General features: G+C 38.8%; 1 protein-coding gene across 12 annotated transcripts in view; it reads left to right on the forward strand.

The window, feature by feature from the left end:
- CPT1A (carnitine palmitoyltransferase 1A) overlaps window positions 1-23,577 on the forward strand; it is a 49,534-nt gene that overhangs the window by 21,331 nt on the left and 4,626 nt on the right. For 11 of the 12 annotated variants that reach the window (XM_041129096.1, XM_041129097.1, XM_041129093.1 and 8 more), the window contains 11 exons: window positions 319-426; window positions 1,458-1,545; window positions 5,719-5,929; window positions 7,058-7,246; window positions 8,292-8,397; window positions 10,250-10,366; window positions 11,244-11,408; window positions 12,697-12,831; window positions 18,711-18,863; window positions 19,966-20,070; window positions 23,437-23,529. In XM_041129096.1, the coding sequence (XP_040985030.1) occupies window positions 319-426; window positions 1,458-1,545; window positions 5,719-5,929; window positions 7,058-7,246; window positions 8,292-8,397; window positions 10,250-10,366; window positions 11,244-11,408; window positions 12,697-12,831; window positions 18,711-18,863; window positions 19,966-20,070; window positions 23,437-23,529 (1,470 nt within the window). The remainder of the gene's footprint in view (window positions 1-318; window positions 427-1,457; window positions 1,546-5,718; window positions 5,930-7,057; window positions 7,247-8,291; window positions 8,398-10,249; window positions 10,367-11,243; window positions 11,409-12,696; window positions 12,832-18,710; window positions 18,864-19,965; window positions 20,071-23,436; window positions 23,530-23,577) is intronic. The other variant, XM_030038879.2, reaches the window with a different exon arrangement.

Consider the following 23,577-nt stretch of genomic DNA (forward strand, 5'->3'; position numbering starts at 1 on the left):
AAAGACCCTAAAATTAAAAGCAAAAAGAGGAAATATGGTAGCCTTGGATGCAAGTTTTAAGTAGCACTGTCTTTTCTACTAGGATGATTAACAGCTAACATGTATGTTTTAGGACTGATGATGTTTAAGGAGATTGTGACTTAAAGAAATTTAAGTTTCAAGTCATCAACTCACTGCACTGGTGCACTTACTATGTTTTAAAGCCTTTTCTATATTGACCAGAAGAAGCTTTAAGAAAGTGGATGAGAAGTACTATCAGTATTTTTTTTTAAATGTAGTCTGGTAATCATTAACTTATGATTCTTATGTACTTTACAGGACTTCCTTTATTTATCTCCCACAACCCTGCAGGCAGCTAGAGCTGGTAATGTTATCCATGCCATCCTGCTCTATCGGAAAAAACTGGACAGACAAGAAATCAAGCCAGTATGTATATCGGTTTAAATGGCTTTTGATCTTTTTTCAGCACAGTCGGTAAGAAGTTGATCAGTTTTCAGAATGGGAGAGGAGAAGAATGTCTTATTGTCAGAACTACATGTAAGATGTAACTAAACTTTTGGTCCCAAACATCTTGGCTATCACCTGAATTGCACATGGGCAGAAATTACCAACTATGAAAAATACAGGATTCTGTCATGCCAACTAATAGCAGTATTTGAAATTAACATATGTGTTTGCCCAAAAGACAAATAGAGGTCTGTACTTGCATATGTTAAGTATTCCATATAACAGATGTTATTCATATGTGCTAGGCATGTAATGGTACTTTTGAGCCACTGAAGTCTGAAAAGTCTGTGGTATCATGTAGTGTGAGCACAAGGGGTGGTTGGGACAAAGGACTGGACCTTGAGGTCAAGAGCGGGCCAGTGGCAGCCTAAGTATAGATGATGATAAAATCCTGTGTTGCATTAATTTCTAGGTAGCAAAGATAGGCAAGGTGAATCCCATTCTGAATTTCTGTTCTGTCCAGTGGCTGTGTGTTGTAGCGAACAAATCTTGTGGAAACAATTAAGCAGTTTTGCTGAAGGTCATGGCAGGGATGTGATCAGTTGTATGTAACCACAAATCTGAGAAATGTGAAGTTTTGTTACTACACAGCCAGAAGTAGCTTTAAAAGAAGAAATTAAGGGGTAACGCATACTGCATGCATAAGTTCTGCATCCGGACCAGCCATTGAGAGCTTTTTGGACTTCAGATGCTAGCTAGCTTCAGTCATCCCTCTTGAAGGGTGAGCTTTTGGTAGGAGTGAAAAAAAAATACAGCTACTGGAATGTCAGTGGAGTCTTCCACATGTAGTTCAAGGAAAGACAATGAATGGGGTGGGTGGGGTCACTGAGTTGATGTATTATAAATCTTAGTGTTCTACTGCCTGTCTAACCAGATCCTGTTTTTTCTTTCCTTTTTAATTTGCTAATTGTGTATGCAAAAATACATTTTAATGTACATTTGCGGCACAGATTCTTCTGATGGGATCTACCGTTCCACTCTGCTCAGCTCAGTGGGAACGGATGTTTAATACCTCACGTATCCCAGGAGAGGAATCAGGTAAGCAGGGCCAGCCAAGGAGAATAAACATCTAAATGGAATTCAGGTTTTGGGGTATTTTCTGCTAAAATCCTGTTTTTCCAGGTAAGGGTCTGACAGACACAAGGACACATCAATACTGTGTTCCAATACTCAGGAAGTAATGAATTGCTACAGAGTGCATAGATGTTTCTCCTTTAAGGGTGATTTTGAAACTTCTGCAGTGTTTTTTGTCTCTTCCTTTACTTAAATTTAAAACTAACTTCAAGAAACTGTTGTCTGCCCTGTGTTTTTAATTTATAAATAACCTTTACTTTTCTGCTCTTTCAGTATCCTTTGATGTCCATGTTTTTAACTTTGTAGAAGTTGTGTTCTCTTATCTGAACCATTTTAAACTCTTTTGCTTGCTTGACTTTCCCTTTTTCCTTTCAGCTTATGATTCACAACATCCCAATGTATTCTTCTCAGTATGAACACATGTTCAACGCTAATTGTTTACCTGATTTAGAGGCAGGTACAGTCTTAGTCCTGTCAAGGTTTTCAATGCCACTGTTACCTTGACCTTTTGTAGGCACTGTAAGACATCAGCTAAGTGAAATCACTTGTAATAAGGACTGTGTCCAAAACTTTCTCTGTAACACATTAAGAAAGTGTATACTCTGGGTTTTGTTAGTTCCTGCCCTGCCCAAACTCCTAGCAATGGTCTGGTTATCCTAAGCTATGAGTAACTAAGTCCTCACATTTTAATGTTGAGGAGCATACCTGTTGACTTACACTCAGGTGAAAATGACCCTGCTGTGTTCCTGCAACTTCTGCTTATTGTGGGAGACTAAGGATATGTTTACATGGTCACAAACAATCATGTTAGCTCACTCCCAAAAAAAAAAAAAAAAAAAAAAAATTGTATCCGTAAGTGACAGTTCATATACAGTTTCTCACGGTCGGTGTACATATGCATGCATCCGTTAACACTGCTTATAAACATAAAAGCATGTCACATTAGTCAATGGCAAACCTTCGATAAATTGTTTGTTGTTGTATCTCAACATAAAAAATCATATTTTTTTGATGGTCAATACATCATCCAAGATCTTGAGGCTAATTCTTTTCCATATGGTTTTATTTTTCTAAAGGTAACATATCCCTAAAGGTTCATCATGGGTTTTTCCCCAAGGTAGCCTCCGAAGATCTCCATCAGTTATCCTAAATTTTCCGGGCTAAAGCTGGTTTTTATGATCTTAGTATTAAAGTGGCTTTTTTTTTTTCCCCTGAGTTTCGTCACTGTAAAAGGAGGAAGGTTGCATCTGGAAATACTGACATTGTAGTCAACAGGTGGAAGAAAATATTGTTATTAATTTTCTCATTCTTTGAGTAACAAACTAATAATTTCACAGCAGATTTGAGTGGAGACTTCTGTTGTTGTTGAGCTTTCTACAAAAGCTTGAGCTATATCGACGTTTCTCTGATATGGTTATATGCTGAAGAGCTTCTCAGAACTGAGTTCACATGTTTATCCAACACTGCATCATTCTGGCAACATTAGAATGAAATGCAGCATTTGGCAGATTTGTCCTGACAGTCATGATTAGTGCAGAGGACAATCACTAGGAGCTTGGAATGCAAGCAGTTATTGGTTAGTCACCTCTGTTGGGAATGTACGTATGGGCTGTCACTTGAAGATAGGATCTATTTTTTAACTTTCTTTGAGATTTGTAACTCACTCTTATGTTTCAAGCTGCCTTTAAGCATATTAGTCCCACTCAGCTACAGAATAAAAAACATAAAAGAGTTTCTAAAGAGACACAGGGATGTGCCCACTCTTTCCTGCTGGAGGTCTGACATTTGCTGCACTGTATGAAGTTGGATAAGGGGGGAGAAGTGGCATTGGCTAGTGGATAAAGCAGTAGGTACATGTGTCAGATAAGGATTTTACTCTCAGTTCTGCTGCTGGCCTTTGGTAGATTATTGAGGATTATTTCCCAGCTATGCCTCAGCTTTCTTCATCTGCAAAATGGAGAAAAACATATCCCTGATGTGATTACTCCCTGATCGTGAACTAGTAGCTTAATTAAACTAGCAAGTTTTAAAAGCTCTGTTGGACAACTAGTGTATTAGCCATTGTTATTTAGAATACTTCAAGTACTGAAAGGGCTACCCTTGCCCCTTCCCTGTTCTCAATAAAATAAAAGGTATGAACTGTTTGCATTTAGCTTTGGATTTGGTGTTCTCTTAGTCTGAAATGAGTTTTGCACAGAAGTGTAAAAGTGACCAATTCTAACTCTAACACCTCTTTGAAATACATCCTGCATATCTTAATGGTTCTCCTCAGTTTCTCCTGCTTAAAGTTTTTCAAGTTAAAGTACAGTCAGCATCATAAAATTACCCTATTTTCCTCCTAAGCACTTCACGTTTCCTCTTCTACTTTTTCAGTTTTTCATTGTTTTTATTTTCCTAAAAGAAAAACAACTTTTGTCATTCTGTATGTGGATAAGTGAGTTATAAAGACAGTTTTTCCAGATTCTCATGAGTAGCTTGATTTCTTGCCCCCTGATTTCAATTATATTTTAAGTATTTTATGTATGTTACAGTTCTTAAAGGAGCAGCATATTTAAAAAAGAAAAAAATTCTGTGGCATGTCTTCATGTTAATTGGTGGTAAAATCTTAACATTGTATCCTGTCACTTGAGCAATTGTTTAATTTTCATGTCTTTTAACAAAACACCCTATGGAGTGAACCCCTTCTTTTAAGCAGGGAAGAGCCTTTATGTCTTTCCATTCCCTTTTTTTTTTTAATAGGAAACCCATGCAGCATGTTACATATATCTTCAGATGTACATAAATGACTACTTGGACTGGCAAGAAAAAGGAAGGGGTTTTTTTTGTATTACAACAAATCTGTATTCCAGGTGCATAAATCTGTATTTAGGCCCATAAGTAAGGTGTCTGAAAGGTAATTGCTAGGGCTCAACAGCTCTTGTGAAGTCAGTTGTTGACTGTACTGGTGGCTAATGATCTCACTTTTGCTTTTTGTACTCGAGGTTGCCTTTTTTTGTATGGGCATCTCGTGTACATAAGACAGATAGTCGAGGTGTCCTGACTCAGGTTGGGATTATAGAAAAAGTTACCTCACTAGCTGATCGCTTTGCCTCTTCTTTTTCCCCTCTGTGGTGTTTCTCCTCAATTCACAATCCTTGTATTAATGTACTTGACAGCTGGATGGATGCATCTGCCAATCCTAGCACTTTTATCACAGGCATCCTATCTTTGGCAGAAATGCAAATTGGATAGCCAAAGGCATGATTAGCATAAAACTCCTGATGGGTAGATGGAGCATACCTACCAAAACTTTATGGATAGCTGAGAGCACCCAAAGTATAGAATTCTTTCCTGGTACAATGTTTCTTAGAATCATGGCTTTTAGGCTTAGCCCTCATTTTTGACATCACCTTTCTTCACCATCTCAATAATAGGTCTTTTCAGATTTACAGAAATACAACAGTTCTTTGGGGTAGTGAAGGAATTCATTTAACAGTTTTCATCAATTGAGGGCTTTTCCTGGCTGCTGTAGAAACCTTCATCTGTGGTTTGATACAGTGCCTTCATGACTAAGTTCAGGCTTATCCCAAGTAAGCCATATAAATAATAAAGTGAGGAAAAAATTGTAGCCTAGGTTTCTGCCTCACTGACTTCCATGACACTACACTTTCTGGCCATAGATGGAGTATTCACTCTGCATCTGCCAAGATAAATGTGAACAAAAGTTTATGGTACTAAATTTTGGCTCTCTTAAGACTCCCCACAGATTGTACTGTGAGTTGTCTAGCGCTTGAATGCAGATGATTTAAAAGTACCTTTGCTCAGTCTCACCTAGCATGTTCTTTTGCTGACCACTTAATCAGACTACACTACTAGTGCTCACTTTCCAGATACAGAAATACAGATTTAGTTGCTTAATATTGGCTTTCACTGTGGAAACTGGAGTTGCTATATATGCAAATGATTATCAAATCTGGGTATTTGACTGTTTCATGCAGGAATCTTTGTGCTGAAATAACATGGGGAGTGGTTTATTCCACACTATTTATTACTTTGTTAAAATAAATAAACTGTGGCTAACCGGTAGTGCATGCAGTAGGTATTTGACATTATTTAGTGCATTAGTGTTTTGAGACTTCAGCTTTGTTTTCACGTAAGTGATTGCAATTCTAGATACTCTCCAGCACGTGAAAGACAGCAAACACATTGTTGTGTATCATAAGGGACGTTACTTCAAAGTGTGGCTGTACCATGATGGTAGACTATTGAAACCCCGAGAAATTGAACAGCAGATGCAAAGAATTCTTGATGATGATTCAGAGCCTCAGGCTGGCGAAGAGAAACTAGCAGCTCTTACTGCAGGAGATAGGTATGGTGGTTATTATTTTTTAAATTCATTTTAGTATTTAGAAATTACTGCATAACATACTAATAGAATATTGGCTTTAGAATTTTAAAATAGTCTGCAGTCAGTTATTATACTTCAGTCACTGATTTTGTATATTGCTAACATGTAACAGCTCTTCAGTCATTTATAGCTACATGGAGTTAAAAGTAATTTTGCAGTGGCAACCCTGTATACAGATTAGCTATAGTTAGCTGGAGAAGTTTGGTTTAATCATAGTTATCATAAGAGTGGTAATAGGAAGCTTTACAGATTTAATTACGCATATTGAACTACTTGAGTTTTATATTTACTGTGGGGCTCACTGGCATTTTAAAGAATATCTTAAAAATTAAGATTGTGAATTCAGTAAGTTACTCCATATTCATGACTTGCACCTACAAAATAAAGCAGTATGTACTCAGTTGGTTCTAAATGCAAGATCACTGAATTCAATTAAATTGTGACAAACTTAGTTCAATCTGTCTAGTTGTTTCTGGACAAGGGAGAGAAAGAGCTGTGGATTTTAATATACTTTCTTACTAGGAGTCTTTCCTTTTTCTCACTTTCTGCTTTAAAACAAACTGAAATATTTTTTCATTGGGAAAACCACATAAATTTATAAATAAACATGCAGCCATACAGAAATTACATTGTTCAGGACTTCTTTAACTTCAGATCTGTTTCAGGTACTTACCATGGAACTTTTTATTGACAATTGTCCAGACTCTTAGATTTAGGTGTTACAACAATGGATATTAGTATCTGTTGATTGTTTTCATTATTACTACTGTTTTCTTCCATATATTAGATATTTTCTTTTGTTCAGGTATAAATGTAGATGAGCTATGCTATACATATTGCATGCCACAGAAGTGTTGAATTTCTGAGGATTAAGCTTCACACGTGTGATGACATGTTGAATTGGTTCCTAGGATTGATTACATTATATGTGTATTTTCAGAATTTTTCACTGCTGATATAGTTTAAATGCAATGCAAGTAGTTGCTTCAAATTTGATAGAAGTAGGAGGAATGTCTCATACTGATCTTAAGGGTGATAAAACATTGACAAATTCACGTAATCTGGCTATAAACCAAATTCTTTTTGCAGAGTACCATGGGCTAAAGCTCGACAGGCTTATTTTAGCCGTGGAAAGAACAAACAGTCCTTAGATGCTGTTGAAAAAGCAGCGTTTTTTGTGACGTTGGATGACATCGAACAAGGGTACAGGAAAGAAGATCCAGTGAGGTCACTGGATGCATATGCAAAATCCTTAATACATGGCAGATGTTATGACAGGTACAGTATTGAGTCTGTGGGAAACACCTTCTCTTTTTTAGAATTTCACTAATTCACGTGGCTAATACATATGAATTAGTGACTTATAAGCTGATAAATTTCATAGAATCATGGAATGGTTTGGGTTGGAAGGAACCTTCAAAGTCATCTAGTCTACTCCCCTTGCCATGGGCAGATACATCTTTCACTGGATCAGGTTGCTTGAAGCCCTGCCCAATGTTATTTTGAACACTTCCAATGACGGGGCATCCACAACTTCTCTGGGAAACCTGTTCCAGTGTCTCACCACCCTCATTGTAAAAAACATTTTCTCCTTTATGATGAATCTAAATCTACCCTCTTTCAGTTTATAACTGTTGCCCCTTGTCCTGTCACTATGGGCTGTGCTAAAAAGTCTTCGTCAGTTTTTCTTATAAGCCCTCTTTACATATTGAAAAGCCACAAGAATGTGTCCCAGAGCCTTCTCTTCTCTGGATGGAACAATGCCAACACTCAGCTTCTCTTCATGGAGAGGTGTTCCAGCCCTATGACCATTTTCATGGCCCTCTCCTGGACCTGCTCTAACAGGTCCATGTCTGTCTCGTACTGGGAACCCCAGAGCTGGATGCAGTACTCCAGGTGGGGTCTCATGACAGTGGAGTAGAGGGTGAGAATCACCTCCCCTCGACCTGCCAGCCATGCTGCTTCTTATGCAGCCCAGGATGTGATTGGATTTCTGGGCTGCAAGGACACATTGCCAGCTCATGTCCAACTTTTCATCCGCCAGTACCTCAAGTCGTTCTCTGCAGGGCTGCTCAATCTATTCCTCCCCCAGTCTGTTGATACTGGGTATTGCCCTGATCCAGGTGCAGGACCTTGCACTTGGCCTTGTCAAACTTCATAAGGTTCAAATTTATGTCTATTTATTTAAATAAACTATTATTTAAAAAAAAAAAAAAGCCAAGAACTACTGCATTTGAATGTGAATTTTTGAGAGATGAAGTTACAGTATAAAAATGGTTTTGAAAGGTATAAAACCATAAGGAAATCTTAATTTCTTTTGCAGGTGGTTTGATAAAACATTCACTCTTATAGTATTCAAAAATGGCAGAATGGGTCTGAATGCAGAGCACTCTTGGGCAGATGCTCCTATTGTTGGACACCTGTGGGAGGTAGGTGTTTATTACAAAAAGTTAATGCAGTAGATAATGTGATATGGTCGGTGCAACAGTCCTGAAGATCAGCAATTACTTTTAATCCCTTGCATTCATGTTGTTGATGAGTGATTATGGGCCTGTGTCTACAGCAACTGTAGAACTTAAAAGAAAAAAGCCTTGCTTAAAAGAAAACCTTGCTGTCCTTTAACTTAAAGGTCTTTATTGCATTTTAATGAGCATAGATGTCTTCACAGAAAAGTGATACAGCTCCCCATCTAACTGGTTTATAATATTTTAAATCAATAGATTGTTGCCTTTTTGATATGGCATTGTATTTTGCATATATACATGCTCCTGAAGCACCTACTCTTTCTTGTGCTATAAAAATCCCAGACTTACTTTCAAAATTTAAAGAAATGGTACAGAGTTTAACTTTTCCTCTAAGGCACTGTTTGATGAGCTGCAGATTGATATGCTGTTTAATTTATGTCTTGTATTTATTTGCAGTGAATGGAGTAAATGCCCTTTTTGTCAGGTCTGTTCATCATTAGCTTAGTTTATTACTTGAAATCCTATTTGATTTTTTTTCTTTTTCTTTTTGAAGCTTAAACCCATAAACAGTTACATGACTCAATGAGTCAAAACTATTTCATAAACATTAGTTAATTCTGATTTTCATTATGTATGCAAATGGGTCTCAGGTCTGACTGGTGCCCCACTTAATTTCCTAATTTTATTATATGAGTGTTCCCATGTGTGTAAGAACAAAAAATCCTCATTGTATTCCCTAACCAGGGAAGAAAGAAGGCCAAACTGATTTGAGATTGACTTGACAGTGCAGTTTAGCTCAATGGAAAAGAGTTACTTTGTTTTCTTTTAATGAATGATGTTATATGCTTTAGCTCATATTTCTGTACTTACTGTTAGTTGGTTCATTTTCTACTAAGAATTAAGATGACTAAAATAAACTAAGTAGGATTTCATTTCCTAAAAAGTTATTTGTTGTTAGCTCTTTTATAGATTGTCTATTTTTAGAGTAGAACGGATTAAGCTTTATTTTGTAGTTGGCATGTTCTGACCACTAAGTGAGAAAATTAAATTAAAAGAAGAGATTTAAAATATATGTGCAGAACATGCAATAGATTTTTGTCAAGCTTTTTCTTTCCATATTGACCAGATTCAAATCTATTGATAATTGTCTAGTGGTTTTTGGTTTGGTTTGGGTTGTTTTTGTTGGTTTTTGTTTGTTTGTTTGTTTACATTGAGGATGTTGTTTGAAATCTTGTAAAACAGACCCTTTTTTGTCTATTGTTCAGGTTGTATTGTTCATCTTGGAAACATTCTACTTCCCTACCCAAGAGCTCTAGTGCACATATAAAATAAGCTGCAATTTTGAGTGGGATGCAAATCTTAAAAATGATTAAGTTCTTGTAGGGATATGCACTTACTCTGAAAAAAACTGTTTCTTGATGAACAAGTTTTGACAGATAACAAACTTGCAGAAATTCTCTAGAATCTAAATTTAACAAAGGTTGCGAAATCCAAGACTTTAAGACTGACTTTTTTTTACTACTAGTAAGTTTGAGGTGGGTTTTTAATTGAAGCATTTTGATGGATTCAATAGCATCTAGCACAATGTACCAGTGTAACTGAACAGGTGTTTGTGCATATCTGGTATTCTTCCCACTCAGAACACAGGTAAAAATGCCTTAAAATAAGAGGTAAAACAGAGAGCTTCACTTGCAGCTGTTTTCAGTATTTGGAAATGGATTGTATATTGTATTTCACCATGTGCTGAAAATGGGTTATATTGATTTCACACTGAAATCCTAATGTTGCAATTCTGAAGAAGTATCGCTCTTTGCAGAATGTAATGGCAACTGAGTATCTTGAACTGGGCTATTCAGAAGATGGGCATTGCAAAGGAGATACAAATCAAAATATTCCTATTCCTACCAAACTACAGTGGGAAATTCCAGAAGAAGTAAGTACAGAACAGCTAGTGGTTTGATGAAGAAGCTCCTCTTTTCCTGAGTAATCAAATAATTTAAGTAATTACTGATAAACCCTGTAAGTCAGCTTTAAATTCCTTTTGAGTCCTGTAAGATGTGTATTTCATGTGTGGACACTACTCAGTTTGCTTAAAAAGATATCAGAGGTTTTTAACATCTCTCTTTAAAAATTCTGGCCAGGAAATGCCAACTTTTTACTAGAAACTTTCTTGGTTGGCAACATGTCAAAAATAAGTGGCCACGTATTTTAAATAGTAACTGTATTAAAATGAGGTTTAAGTTGCTGAGATTTCATTACTATTGTCACAAAAAATGCTTGTGTAATAGTTCCTTGAGATTAGCTATCTTTTTTCTGTCCAAAATTCTGTATACATGTCTAATAAGGTTTGATTCTTTTTTTTTTGCCTGAGTTCAAGACAAACTGCCACCACCTGTTTGGATTTTAATTTTGAATAAAAAGGTAATGGCTGGTGATATGTTTAAATAAGCACGTGTGGTAGATTGGAAGCCACACAACTATTGCCATTCTATCTCTGTGTGTCATTCTTTTATGTTCTAGTGATCCGAACAGTCTTAATGCTGATGTTTTTTAAAGTGTAATTTTTGGACTTCAGATGTGTATTGGCTTAAAACTGACTTATTAGCTGTTTTGAATTTTAACTTTGCCAGAAAGATAGCTTCTCCCCTTTCTCTAAAGTTAGATTATTTAGATAATGATGTTCCTGGCATGCATAAAAGCAGCATTTCTTACTTATCAATTAAAAATACTTACACTTTTTCAGCAGTTCTCTCAAATGCATATATATACATGTATGTGCATTTATTTATTTATTTATTTATTTATTTTAGTGTCAAGAAGTGATTGAGAGGTCTCTGAGCACTGCCGTAGCTCTGGCAGATGATGTGGACTTCAATTCATTTTTCTTTGATGCTTTTGGGAAGGGACTAATAAAGAAAGCAAAAACCAGCCCTGATGCCTTCGTGCAACTTGCCCTGCAGCTTGCTCACTATCGGGTAAGAAGAACAGACTTTCTGGCTCACAGAATCTCATTAAATAGGGTATTGCATGTTTGTGATTAAAACATGTGACTGTGTAAAGTACTTTAGAGTAATCTTGCACTGCTTGTGTAAGGTTATTAAAGACATTCAATGGACATTGGTACAAACCCTAAACAGATTACTAGCTGGAAATTAATAGTCCAAAGGTTGGCACATTGACACTCGTGCAGATTTTTCTCTTCTGTTTAGTTGGTCTATCCCTAGGCATTTTGGACTTGAAAGAAGTGGATATGAAACTTCTAGTAGCTGTGTTTATAATCTAAATTATGTTGTTATCTAAACAATGTTAAACTTATCTTTTAGTTTGGAGTCACCCTTAATTCAGTAGTCATGAACACTCCCTAACAGAATTAACAGAAATGCCTGCCTACGTTTTCTTCTTCACCTTTTTTATGACATGCTTTCAGAAAACACCAGTGTAGCAACATGCATGGTTTTCATTTTGCTTTCTAGTTGTTACTGTTGAGGTACTGTTCCACTTTTTTTTTTTCTTTTTTTTTTTTCTTTTAAAGTAATACCAAATGGTTTTGCAAAGCATCCAGATTTCCTGGCTACTATCACCACTTACAGTCTTTCTTACCTTTGGTTAGGGTAGTTACATGACAAATAGTTTGATTACTCATCCTCTTAATCTAAAACTGAACAGTCTGTCATGATCTCTTCTGATGTATATTTTAGACAGGTATAGTTCCTAACATGTTAGATAAACTTCTATCATTTGGCAACTTTTAATCTGTAGATTGTGCACATCTACAGGAAATATGGAAGCCACGCTTCCTGGATTTTGCAGACTGTTTTCAGTTCTCACATTCTTGAAATTCCCCACACTGGCATGCATCTCCATGCTATTAAACTTTTAACTGAAAATACTTTTAAGGATGTTACAGTTTGCTTGATTACTTACTACATCTCTGTTAATTAGGAAGGTACTGAACTTTCAAATAGTTTTTTGATAGCCTTTAAATCAACTTCTGTTATAAACTGAAGAAGACCGAATATAAAACACAGAGGGTAGTCCTTCCTAGTTTGGTTGTTCTATTAGCTTTTATCAAATCCTACTGCTAATCTTCTTTTTTCCTTTATTATCTTTAGGTAAGACTGCTAATGGTGGGCTACTAAAAAATTAACGTTGAGTTTAATTTCTGGAGTGATTCATATCCTGTGTGCTTACCTTGAACTGTTGATTAAGGAAGAGGGGCTAAGTCTGGCTAAACCTTTAAGTTCTTATTTTTCCTTTTTCAAGGACATGGGAAAGTTTTCTTTAACGTATGAAGCTTCTATGACACGCTTGTTCAGAGAAGGCAGGACCGAAACTGTTCGTTCGTGTACTGTTGAATCATGCAATTTTGTTCGAACCATGGAAGACCTAACTGAAAGTGTAAGTTCATGATGTTGTTGCCTTATACAATCCATAAAGCACGTGAGTTATCACTAGATATCCATATAAGTTCCCAAATAGTTTTTAAACACTTAGAGTGATGCCTTTGTTTTTTAGGAAGGAAGTGCTGCATAAGGTAATTGTCCACATTTTCTATCAATATGGCAGATATTCAAGGCTGAACTGAAAGAGAATGGCAGTAACATAGCCAAATATGCCATTTCTTACAGTTCCTGAACTCCAGAAAACTGAGATGACTTGTGAAATTTTTGTGACTTGTAACTCAAACATAGGTTTGTAAAATAAGTAATCTCATATCAGTTAGGCTTTCCTTTCTGATAGGGAAGAAAGTATTATTCACAGGAAATAAGTAGTTCCTCTTACATGTTGATTTCAGTGGGCTTTTTAATCTTGCTTGTGATGTTCTGATTAGCAAACAAAGCAAACATGGTCTAGGGGAAAACTTCTTGGTTTGGAAAACTTGGACAATACTGGTTAAAATGTTTGCTATCAAAATGGAAGGGCGGAGGACAGTAATCTTGAGGGCTGTCTGTTCTTTAATCCACTGCTAGTCACAGATTTCACAGATACAGTTGATGAAATAGAATCATTTATGTTGGGAAAGACCTTCAAGATCATTGAGTCCAACCATCAACCATGCCCACTAAACCATGCCCTGAAGTGCCTTGTCTAAGTGCTTTTTGAATATCTCCAGGGATAGTGACTCAACCCCTTCCCTGGGCAGCCTGTTCCAACACCTGACAACCCTTTCAGTAAAGAAGTTTTTCCTAATATCTAAACCTCCCCTGCCACAACTTGAGGCCATTTCCTCTCCTCCTATCACCAGCCACCTGACAGAAGAGACCAGCACCCACCTCACTACAACCCCCTTTCAGGTAGTTGTAGAGAATGATAAGGTCTCCCCTCAGCCTCCTTTTCTCCAGACTAAACAACCCCAGTTCCCTCAGCCGTTCCTCATAAGACTTGTGCTTCAGGCCCCTCACCAACTTGGCTGCCCTTCTCTGGAAATGCTCCAGCACCTCAACATCTTTCCTGTAGTGAGGGGCCCAAAACTGAACACGGTACTCAAGGTGCAGCCTAGCCAGTGCTGAGTACAGGGGAACAATCACTTCCCTGCTGCTGCTGGTGGCACTATTTCTGATACAGGCCAGGATGCCGTTGGTGGTCTTGGCCACCTGGGCACACTGCTGGCTCATATTCAGCCGGCTGTCAACCAGCAACCCCAGGTCTTTTTCTGCTGGGCAGCTTTCCAGCCACTCTTCCCCAAGCCTGTAGCGCTGCATGGAGTTGTTGTGACCGAAGTGCAGGACCCGGCACTTGGCCTTGTTGAACTTCATACAATTGGCCTCAGCCCATCGATCCAGCCTGTCCAGATCTCTTTGTAGAGCCTTCCTACCTTCCAGCAGATCAACCCTCCCTCCCAACTTGGTGTCATCCACAAACTTACTGAGGGTGCACTCAATCCCCTCGTCCAGATCACTGATAAAGATATTAAACAGAACTGGCCCCAGTACTGAGCCCTGGGGAACACCACTTGTGACCCGCTGCCAACTGGATTTAACTCCATTCACCACACCCTTTGGGCTCGTCCATCCAGCCAGTTTTTTACCCAGGGAAGAGTACACTTACCTAAGCCATGAGCTGCCAGCTTCTCAAGGAGTATGCGGTGAGAAACAGTGTCAAAGGCCTTGCTGAAGTCCAGGTAGACAATAAATCATTACATTTGCAGGTTTTGCTAAGCTGAAGGGGATTTCCAGTTCTTCAGTGTCAATAAAAATTTGACCAGAAAAAGAGGATTTTGTTAAATAGGAATGTACTCAAGGTATTGCATCCAGGCCTGAGTAACAGCTGCATGGGTAGAAGTTCTAATGAAAAAGACCTAGGATTGTAATAATCAGTAACTGAATACTAACATAACACATTCAGTGCTATGCCATTGGGAAAAATGGAGCCCTCAGTTAGTCTTGCCCTTTATTTTTAGTAGTCTTTTGTCTCTGCACTTTTTTTCTAGTACAGCATTAGCTGGGGTGGTGTGTCCAGTTTTGGACACTACACTTGATGTATGGATGGATTGGAGACAGTCTAAAGGAGAGCAAGAAGGATGGTTAGAAACCTCTGAAGACGATCTGTGAGGAGAGTTTGAACTTAATTATTCTTGCCTAGTCTAAAGAAGAGAGAACACTGTGGAAGAGGTGGGGAGCCAGGTTGTGCTCAAGATGATAAAAAGGCTTATGCAGAGATTATAGGAACAATCTGTTCTCTGTCCCAGGAAGTAATGGACTTAAATTTCAGAAAGAAACACATTAGGGAAACATTTTCTGCTGGTAAGGATAATGAGTAAGGAGGGAAATAGTGAGAAGCCTGAAACAGATTACTTGAGGAGGTTGTGTTTTCACTTTGAAAATCTTTAAAAGTAAGTTACATAATGGTCCTTCAGGACAGAGTTTTAGTTGATCATATCTTAGGGCAGAGAAGTCTAAGCAGATGAGCACATTAGCTTTCTTTAGAAAGAAAGAACCCCATGATTCTATGAATAAATGTTGCTGCAAGAAAAGAGTTGCACAGAGAAAGAGAGAAACTTTCTTCTCCCTCCTCTTCCTGGAAGTTCTATGTAGGTAAAATCCCCCTGGATTTATCAATGTGCCATGCTGGGAGCTGTGATCAGACCAGTGCAAGTCTGGAAATCCAGCCATGTCAACATGTCATACATAACTGTATTGCACAGCTACTGTACAACTACCCTGTGTATAGAAAGTAATTTTGACATAATCCTAATGTCAGAATTAACTGCTATTACATCTCTGCAGTTAACATCTGCATTTTTGTTAAAGGCATAAGGTAGCCCTATACATGGCAAGATCATATATATAGCAGACTTCATTCTGCTCTCTTTATTTTTCCAATGGTTACTACAAATGTGTTTCTTTTTCAGACTTGTTGATTCATTACTGCCCTTCACCTGGAATGATCAGCAACAGATCAGCACAGGAACCCTGCCTTCATAATGCAATTTTTAGTTTTTATGTGTTATGAAGATTATATTATAGGCATTTGTATATTATTTTAAAAAGAGTTGTCTGCCTTTACTGCTTGCTTCTACTTTTCTCTGGGTTTTTCCTTAGAATTTTTCCTGAGCACTTGTATCCTCCATGGACTATCCACAAAGCTTTACTCCTGAATGCCAATGGTAGGCATGCCTAGTATGACTACAAGTGATTTATTAGTTTATCATGCTGGCAGCCAATAGGCTGCTCACTGTGTCCCAAAATAAGTGGTGTAAAATGCAGTGATGCTGGAGATAAGAAGTGACAGTTTGCCATATACTTGGTGTGTTGCATTCCACATTATAAAATTTTAATAGAATGGCTGTCTAAGTGTTTTGAACAGACACTTTCTTTCAGCCCTTGCAACATTCATGCAGTGTTCGTAGAATCATAGACTATCTCAAATTGGAAGGGACCCATAAGGATCATTGAGTCCAATCCCTGCTCCTCCTGGGAATACCTAAAATAAACCATATGACTAAAAGTGTTGTCCAGATGCTCCTTGAACTCAGACAGGCTTGGTGCTGTGACCACTTCCCTGGGGAGCCTGTTCCAGTGACCGACCACCCTCTCAGTGAAGAATCTTTTCCTAATGTCCAATCTGAACTTCCCCTGATGCAGCTTCATTCCATTTCCTCATGTCCTATCGCTGGTCACCAGAGAGAAGAGATCTGCACCTCTCTCTCCACTTGAGGAAGTTGTAGACTGCGGTGAGGTCACCCCTCAGCCTTCTCTTCTCCAAGCTGAACAAACCTAATGACGTCAGCTGCTCCTCATAAGTCTTGCCCTTGAGACCTTTCACCATCTTGGTTGCCCTCCTGTGGACACACTCTGATAGTTTGATGTCCTTATATTGAGGTACCCAAAACTGCACACAGTACTCGAGGTGGGGCCACACCAGTGCAGAGTGGGACAGTCACCGCCCTCAACCAGCTAGCTATGCTGTGCTTGATGCACCCCAGGACACGGTTGGCCCTTTTGGCTGCGAGGGCACACTGTTGACTCATACTCAACTTGCCATTGACCCAAACTCCCAGATCTCTTTCTGCGTGGCTGCTCTCCAGCCTCTCGTCTGCCAGTTTGTACGTATAACCAGGACTACCCTGTCCCAGGTGCAGAATCTGGAACTTACTCTTGTTAAGTTTTGTACGGTTGGCGATTGCCCAGCTCTCAAGTCTATCCAGAGCTCTCTGAAAGGCCTCTCTACCCTTGAGGCAGTCCACAGCTCCTCCTAATTTAGTATCATTGGCAAACTTACTTAATGTACATTCAAGTCCTGTGTCCAGATTCATTATAAAAGCATTGAAGAGCACTGGCCCTAAAATTGAGCCCTGGGGAGCCCCACTGGTGACTGGCCACCAGCCTGATGTAACCCCATTTATTATAACTCTTTGAGCCTGACCCATGAGCCAATTGTTCACCCAATGTATTATGGACTTGTCTAGCTGTATGCTGGACATTTGTCTAGAAGGATGCTGCGAGAGACAGTTATCAAAATCTTTGCTAAAATCCAAACCATCCCACATCTACTGGCTTCCCTTGGCCAGCTAGGTGGGTGACCGTGTTGTGAAAGGAAATTAAGTTACTTAAACAGGACTTTCCCTTCACAAACCTGTGTTAGCTGTGACCAATAGTTACATTGTGTCTCAATTGTTTTTCAATAACTCCCAGAATGATAGTCTCCATAATTTTGCCAGGCACTGAATTGAGACTGACAGCCTGTAATTACCAGGGTCTTGCTTCTTACCCTTCTTGAAAACTGGGACAACATTTGCCAGCTTCCAGTTGATGGGGACCTCTCCATGTTCCCAAGACCATTGAAAAATAATGGAGAGAGGTCCCACGATAACATCGGCCAGCTCTTTTAGTACACTGGGATGAATCCCACTGGGCCCCATATGCTTATGTGCCTCCAGCGGGAGCAGCAAGTTTTGAACAAGTTCAGAGTTGGCTGGGAGTTTATCCTCCTCCCCAGTCACAGTCTTGCAACACAGGGCTCTGGGGGTCCCAGGGCCCATCATTGGTGTTAAAGACAGAGGTGAAGAAGGCAGTAAACATCTCTGCTTTGTCTATGTCCCTATTTTTGAGGAGCCCTTTTTGTTGTCCTTCACAGTACTAGCCAGCTTGAAGTCTAATAAAGCTTTGGCCACGTGAATTTTCTCCCTGCAGTGGCAAACAGCATCCCTGTAGTCCTCCTGTGTTGCCTGTCCTTGCTTCCAATGTCCATATACTTTCCTTTTCAACCTAATTCTAGAAGAAGGTCCCTGCTCAGCCAAGCAGGCCTTCTACCCCTCTTGCTTGACTTCTGATGCTTTGGAATTGCCTGCTCCTGAGCTCTTAAGAGAAGGCTTTTAAAAAAAGACCATCATTTGGGGACTCCTGTACCTTCAGTGTTGTCAGTTTGCCTTCTAAAGTGGATGTTGCAGTTCCAGCTTGCCTTAAATCATGCTGAGGTTTGCTCTTCTGTAACTTTTTAAGACTAGGGTCTCCAGAAACTAAATGTACAATAATGTAGTAAACTTGACTTGTAATCATGTTTGATTCTGGTTTAGATCACACTTAAAATACAAATTTGTTTTCACTATGCATTGTTTACAGCAGGTAATGGTTGACACTTGCTAATACCTGAAATTGAATACATGAGGTTGAAAAGTCAGAGGATACTAGTATTTGGTGTTAGTTGCACTCATCGTCTTGTACTTCTACCATGAAGTGCTCTAGGCTTGAGAGCCATTGCTGTAACTTAGTTTCTGCACCTCCATCCTCAACCCAGTTCACTTAACTGATTTTTCTTCATCTTTTTTTTGTTGTTAGAATGAAAATAAGCTTAAGTTCTTCCGGCTTGCTGCTGCCAAACATCAGCATTTATATCGTCTCGCCATGACTGGTGCTGGCATTGACCGCCATCTGTTCTGCCTTTATGTCGTGTCCAAGTACCTTGCTGTAGATTCTCCTTTCCTTAAGGAAGTAAGTGACTTTTGATAACTATTAATTACAGTAAATAATCCTTTGTTTACTTAGTGTTTCGTGGTATCTGCTTACATGCTTGTAGAACTCTGGTTTTCCTAAGAAAAAAGGTAACAGTTTAGCTAGCATTGCTTAACATCTGCTGGTAGATTTACAAGTTAGTTTCATTTTGCTTTATGTATACACTTATTAATAGATCTGTAGTAATGCTTTCTGTGAGGTTTGTAGTATAATACATGCTATCAAGGATTGCAAGAAAGATATAGTCAGTATTACAAAAAAAATATACTGGTTGCTTCTGGGTTTTACATATTTTCAAGGCAGCACAACAGAGGCTGTGTGTTTTCTCTCAAGAATTTTCTTTTGGAACTGTGACAAAATCACTGTCTTTTAAGTTACTGTGAGTTAAAGGAGCTGTATATTGTGGGTTTTGTTTTGTTTCTTTTAATGCACAATGTTAATGTTACTGTTTATTACCATGACAAATACTTCATTATTTAAACTAGGTTTTAAGGTTGGGTTTTATAAAAGTAATTAGATTACTCTTGTTCATGTTTTCTGATTAATAAAAAATGTGTTCCAGCTTGCCTCCAAATTAAACCACTCACATTTGTCTGCTTGCCCTCCTAAATGTGAGTAGTGGCTAAGTCAAGAATAGAACAACTTTCTACAGCTTCCACAGACTTTTGAGATACATGTGTATTGTTAGAGATTTTTACAAGCTTTTAACTTGATGTAGTATTTTACCAGGATTTGAATATTGCCATTAATGATCTTGTTGTTAACAAGACCTGTTATGCAGAATTTACCAGGCTATAGACCAGATTAATCTGTTTTGAAATAGCATTTCTATTGAAAGAACATTTTTCTCTTTAATATATGAGATCGTGATGTCAGTTTCTCAATGGTTTGCATATCAGGTCAAGTTTAGCTGTTTCTTTTAACCTTCTTAGTTGTTCATTCCATTGAAATGGGAACTGGAGTTATCATTAATATTGCTTTATTGAGTGCTTTCTAACTTATCTTGACTAGTTTTTGAGAAAGTTGCATGTTCTTAAATAGTGTATTATACTTGTTTGCATCTCTTTCATATCTAATAAAGGTTTTGTCAGAGCCTTGGAGGCTCTCAACAAGTCAGACACCACAGCAGCACATTGATCTAAAGAAGAACCCTGAGATGTTATCCTGTGGTGGAGGATTTGGACCGGTATGTTTGCTAAATACAAGTACCCCTTTAAAAATAGTTTTATTTTGAATATACCAGTCTAAAAATTTCAGATCTGTAATACCTTAATGTTGCACATCAAAGGTGCAACACATGCTTTTAAATGCATGTGTTTAATGCTTTCCCATGATGTGGATTGCTCTGAAAAATCTGCATCACCTTTTTCTCATCTCCCACTACAAGAATAGATTATTCTTAAGGAAATACATAGTTGTCAAATGAGGTACAGGGTTCCATGGCAGAGAGATCTGATAAAGTGGGGGATTTTATCACATTACTTACGGTAATGGTCCTGCACACGGGTCAGGGCAATCCCAAACACAGATACAGGTTGGGCGATGAGTGGATTAAGAGCAGCCCTGCAGAGAAGGACTTGGGGGTGCTGGTTGATGAGAAACTCAACATGACCCGGCAATGTGCATTAGCAGCCCAGAAAGCCAGCCGTATCCTGGGCTGCATCAAAAGTGGCGTGGCCAGCAGGTCGAGGGAGGTGATTCTCCCCCTCTGCTCTTGTGAGACCCCACCTGCAGTACTGCCTTCAGCTCTGGGGCCCCCAACATGAGGGACATGGACCTGTTGGAGTGGGTCCAGAGGAGGGCCACAAAAATGAACAGAGGGCTGGAACACCTCTCCCTTGAAGACAGGCCAAGAGAGTTGGGGTTGTTCAGCCTGGAGAAGAGAAGGCTCTGGGGAGACCTTATAGCAGCCTTCAAGTACCTAAAAGGGGCCTACGAGAAAGTTGGGGCGGGACTTTTTACAAGGGCATGTAGTGATAGGACAAGGGGTAATGGCTTTGAACTGAAAGAGGGTAGATTTACATTAGATATAAGGAAGAAATTCTTCACTGTGAGGATAGTGAGGCACTGGAACAGGTTGCCCAGAGAGGTTGTGGATGCCCCATCCCTGAAAGTGTTCGAGGCCAGGTTGGATGGGGCTTTGAGCAACCTGGTCTAGTGGAAGGTGTCCCTGCCCATGACAGGGGGCTTGGAACGAGATGATCTTTAAGGTCCCTTCCAACCCAAACCATTCTATGATTCTATGCCCAGAGCTACTGTACATCAGGCAATTATTACCATGACAAATGCTTTATTACTTAAACTAGATTTTAAAGTTGGGTTTTATAGAAGTAATTTTTTTGCTCTTGTTCGTGTTTTCTGATTAATAAAAAATGTGTTCCAGCTTGCCTCCAAATTAAGCTACTCACATTTGTCTGCTTGCCCTTCTAAATGTGAGTAGTGGCTAAGTCAAGAATAAAACAACTGTCCTAGTTTCAGCTGGTGTAGAGTTAACTGTCTTCCTAGTAGCTGGTACGGTGCTATGTTTTGAGTTCAGTATGTGAAGAATGTTGATAACACTGATGTTTTCAGTGTTTAGACTACTGTCAAGGATTTTTCAGCTTCTCATGCCCAGCCAGCGAGAAAGCTGGAGGGGCACAAGAAGTCGGCACAGGACACAGCCAGGGCACCTGACCCAAACTGGCCAACAGGGTATTCCATACCATGTGACATCCCATCTAGTATAGGAACTGGGAAGGGGGGGCAGGGAATCGCCCCTCGGGGACTAGCTGGGTGCCGGTCAGCGGGTGGTGAGCAATTGCACTGCTCATCATTTGTACATTCCAATCCTTTCATTATTGCTGTTGTCATTTTATTAGTGTTATCATTATCATTATTAGTTTCTTCTTTTCTGTTCTATTAAACTGTTCTTATCTCAACCTGTGGGTTTTGCTTCTTTTTCCCGATTTTCTCCCCCATCCCACTGGGTGGGGGGGGGAGTGAGTGAGCGGCTGCGTGGTGCTTAGTTGCTGGCTGGGTTTAAACCACGACAACAACTTTCTACAGCTTCTGCAGACTTTTGAGATACATGTATGTTGTTAGAGATTTTACAAGCTTTTAACTTGATGTAGTATTTTACTGGAATTTGAACATGGCCATTGATGATGATATTGTTCTTAACAAGATCTGTTAAGCAGAGTTTATGGGGCTATAGACTAGATTAACCTGTTTTCAAAAAGCATTTCTATTAAAAGAACAATGAGAGGGATCACAGAACTGCTCTTTGCCACACAGAAATTAGGACAACAAATACAGTATATTTTGGCTGGTTTGTTAAGCTGGAAGTTGGTTTTTGTGTGGTTTTTTTTTTATTTATTTATTCATGTTTCTGATACAGCTTTCAGTAGTTCTTGAAGTTGGAATGAGTTTAAATTGCAGTATCAAGGAAACCTAGCTATTGCAATGCTGCTCATTAATGAGAAACTGGCTTGCTCCAGCAGATTATAAAGTCAGTATTTAGAATCCCCAAAAAGGTGTGGTCTGGCAATAAAATAGCTTTTTGGCTGCAGGAATGTCTAACACTTTTTTTCTTTTGTTTTTACTAATGCTACATTAACTGCTCCCTTTTATTATTTCTTCATTCCTTTAATTTCCTTCCTTAAGTTGTCTGCCTTTCCAAATAACCCTGTTTACATTTCCCTTCATCATTTCTTGTATCCTTGCAAAAACTGCTTTGGTTTGCTGAAGGAGCCGAGAGATTCAGTACATCAGGCTTTCTGTGCATGTTGTGTGTGTTGGTTTTGGGGTTGTTTTTTTTCAGCATTCTGTAGAATATAGCCCCGTAGCACTAATGGTTGGAAGACTATCGGGCTGCTTGGTAGAAGTGGCAGCAAAGAGCTTGAAGGTTGTGATCCTTTGAGTTAAGAAAAAGAGGAAGGAGGGTGGAAGCAGGATAGTCATGGTTTACTAGGCATACTTTAAATATTATATCAGACTGAAACTTGGGACAGTTAATGCTGCTAATGTTGAAATCGGACCAGAGTTCCGTTCATGGTATGCGTGTTCAGAAACATATCTTTGCTGTAGAGTCAGATGACTTCACCTTTGGGCAAGTTTTCATACTACGAGGCTTGTATACTCTGTATTTATATACTGTATTTGTTTACATCTGCAGAGTGATCCCATGAAACAGGATGTTTAGGTATACAGCTGAACTATTTTATTCCTTTCTGCTTAAGCACTGAAGCTGTATAGCTGCTTAGGACCAGACCTTGATAGAAGGTCTTTGAACAAGTATTCTATTTCAAAATACTAAAACTGAGAAATATTACAGACATGTATTCAGAAAATGTTAATTCCATGCACTTTGGATGAGACTAGAACCATTTCCTTAAGTGGAATAAATCTTCAGAAATGATGCATTAAATGTAGAAGCTTAATTTTTGCTTGAGGAGAAATTGCAACTGATTTTTAAAACTGCACAGTAAGAATTGTGTAATTATGTATAAGATAATTTAGGAATGGAAGAAAAAAAAAGTTTAGAACTTGTTTTTTCTCTTCTTTCTTCCCCTAGGTGGCTGATGATGGTTATGGTGTTTCTTATATTATCTTGGATGAAAATTCCATCCATTTCCATGTCTCCAGCAAAATATCTTGTTCTGAGACGGTAAGAGTCAGTCCTTTCCTATGGTTTAATAAATCTGTTCTGATATCT

The sequence above is a fragment of the Aquila chrysaetos genome, chromosome 16, assembly GCF_900496995.4.
Source record: "Aquila chrysaetos chrysaetos chromosome 16, bAquChr1.4, whole genome shotgun sequence".
NCBI classification, from domain to species: domain Eukaryota; kingdom Metazoa; phylum Chordata; class Aves; order Accipitriformes; family Accipitridae; genus Aquila; species Aquila chrysaetos.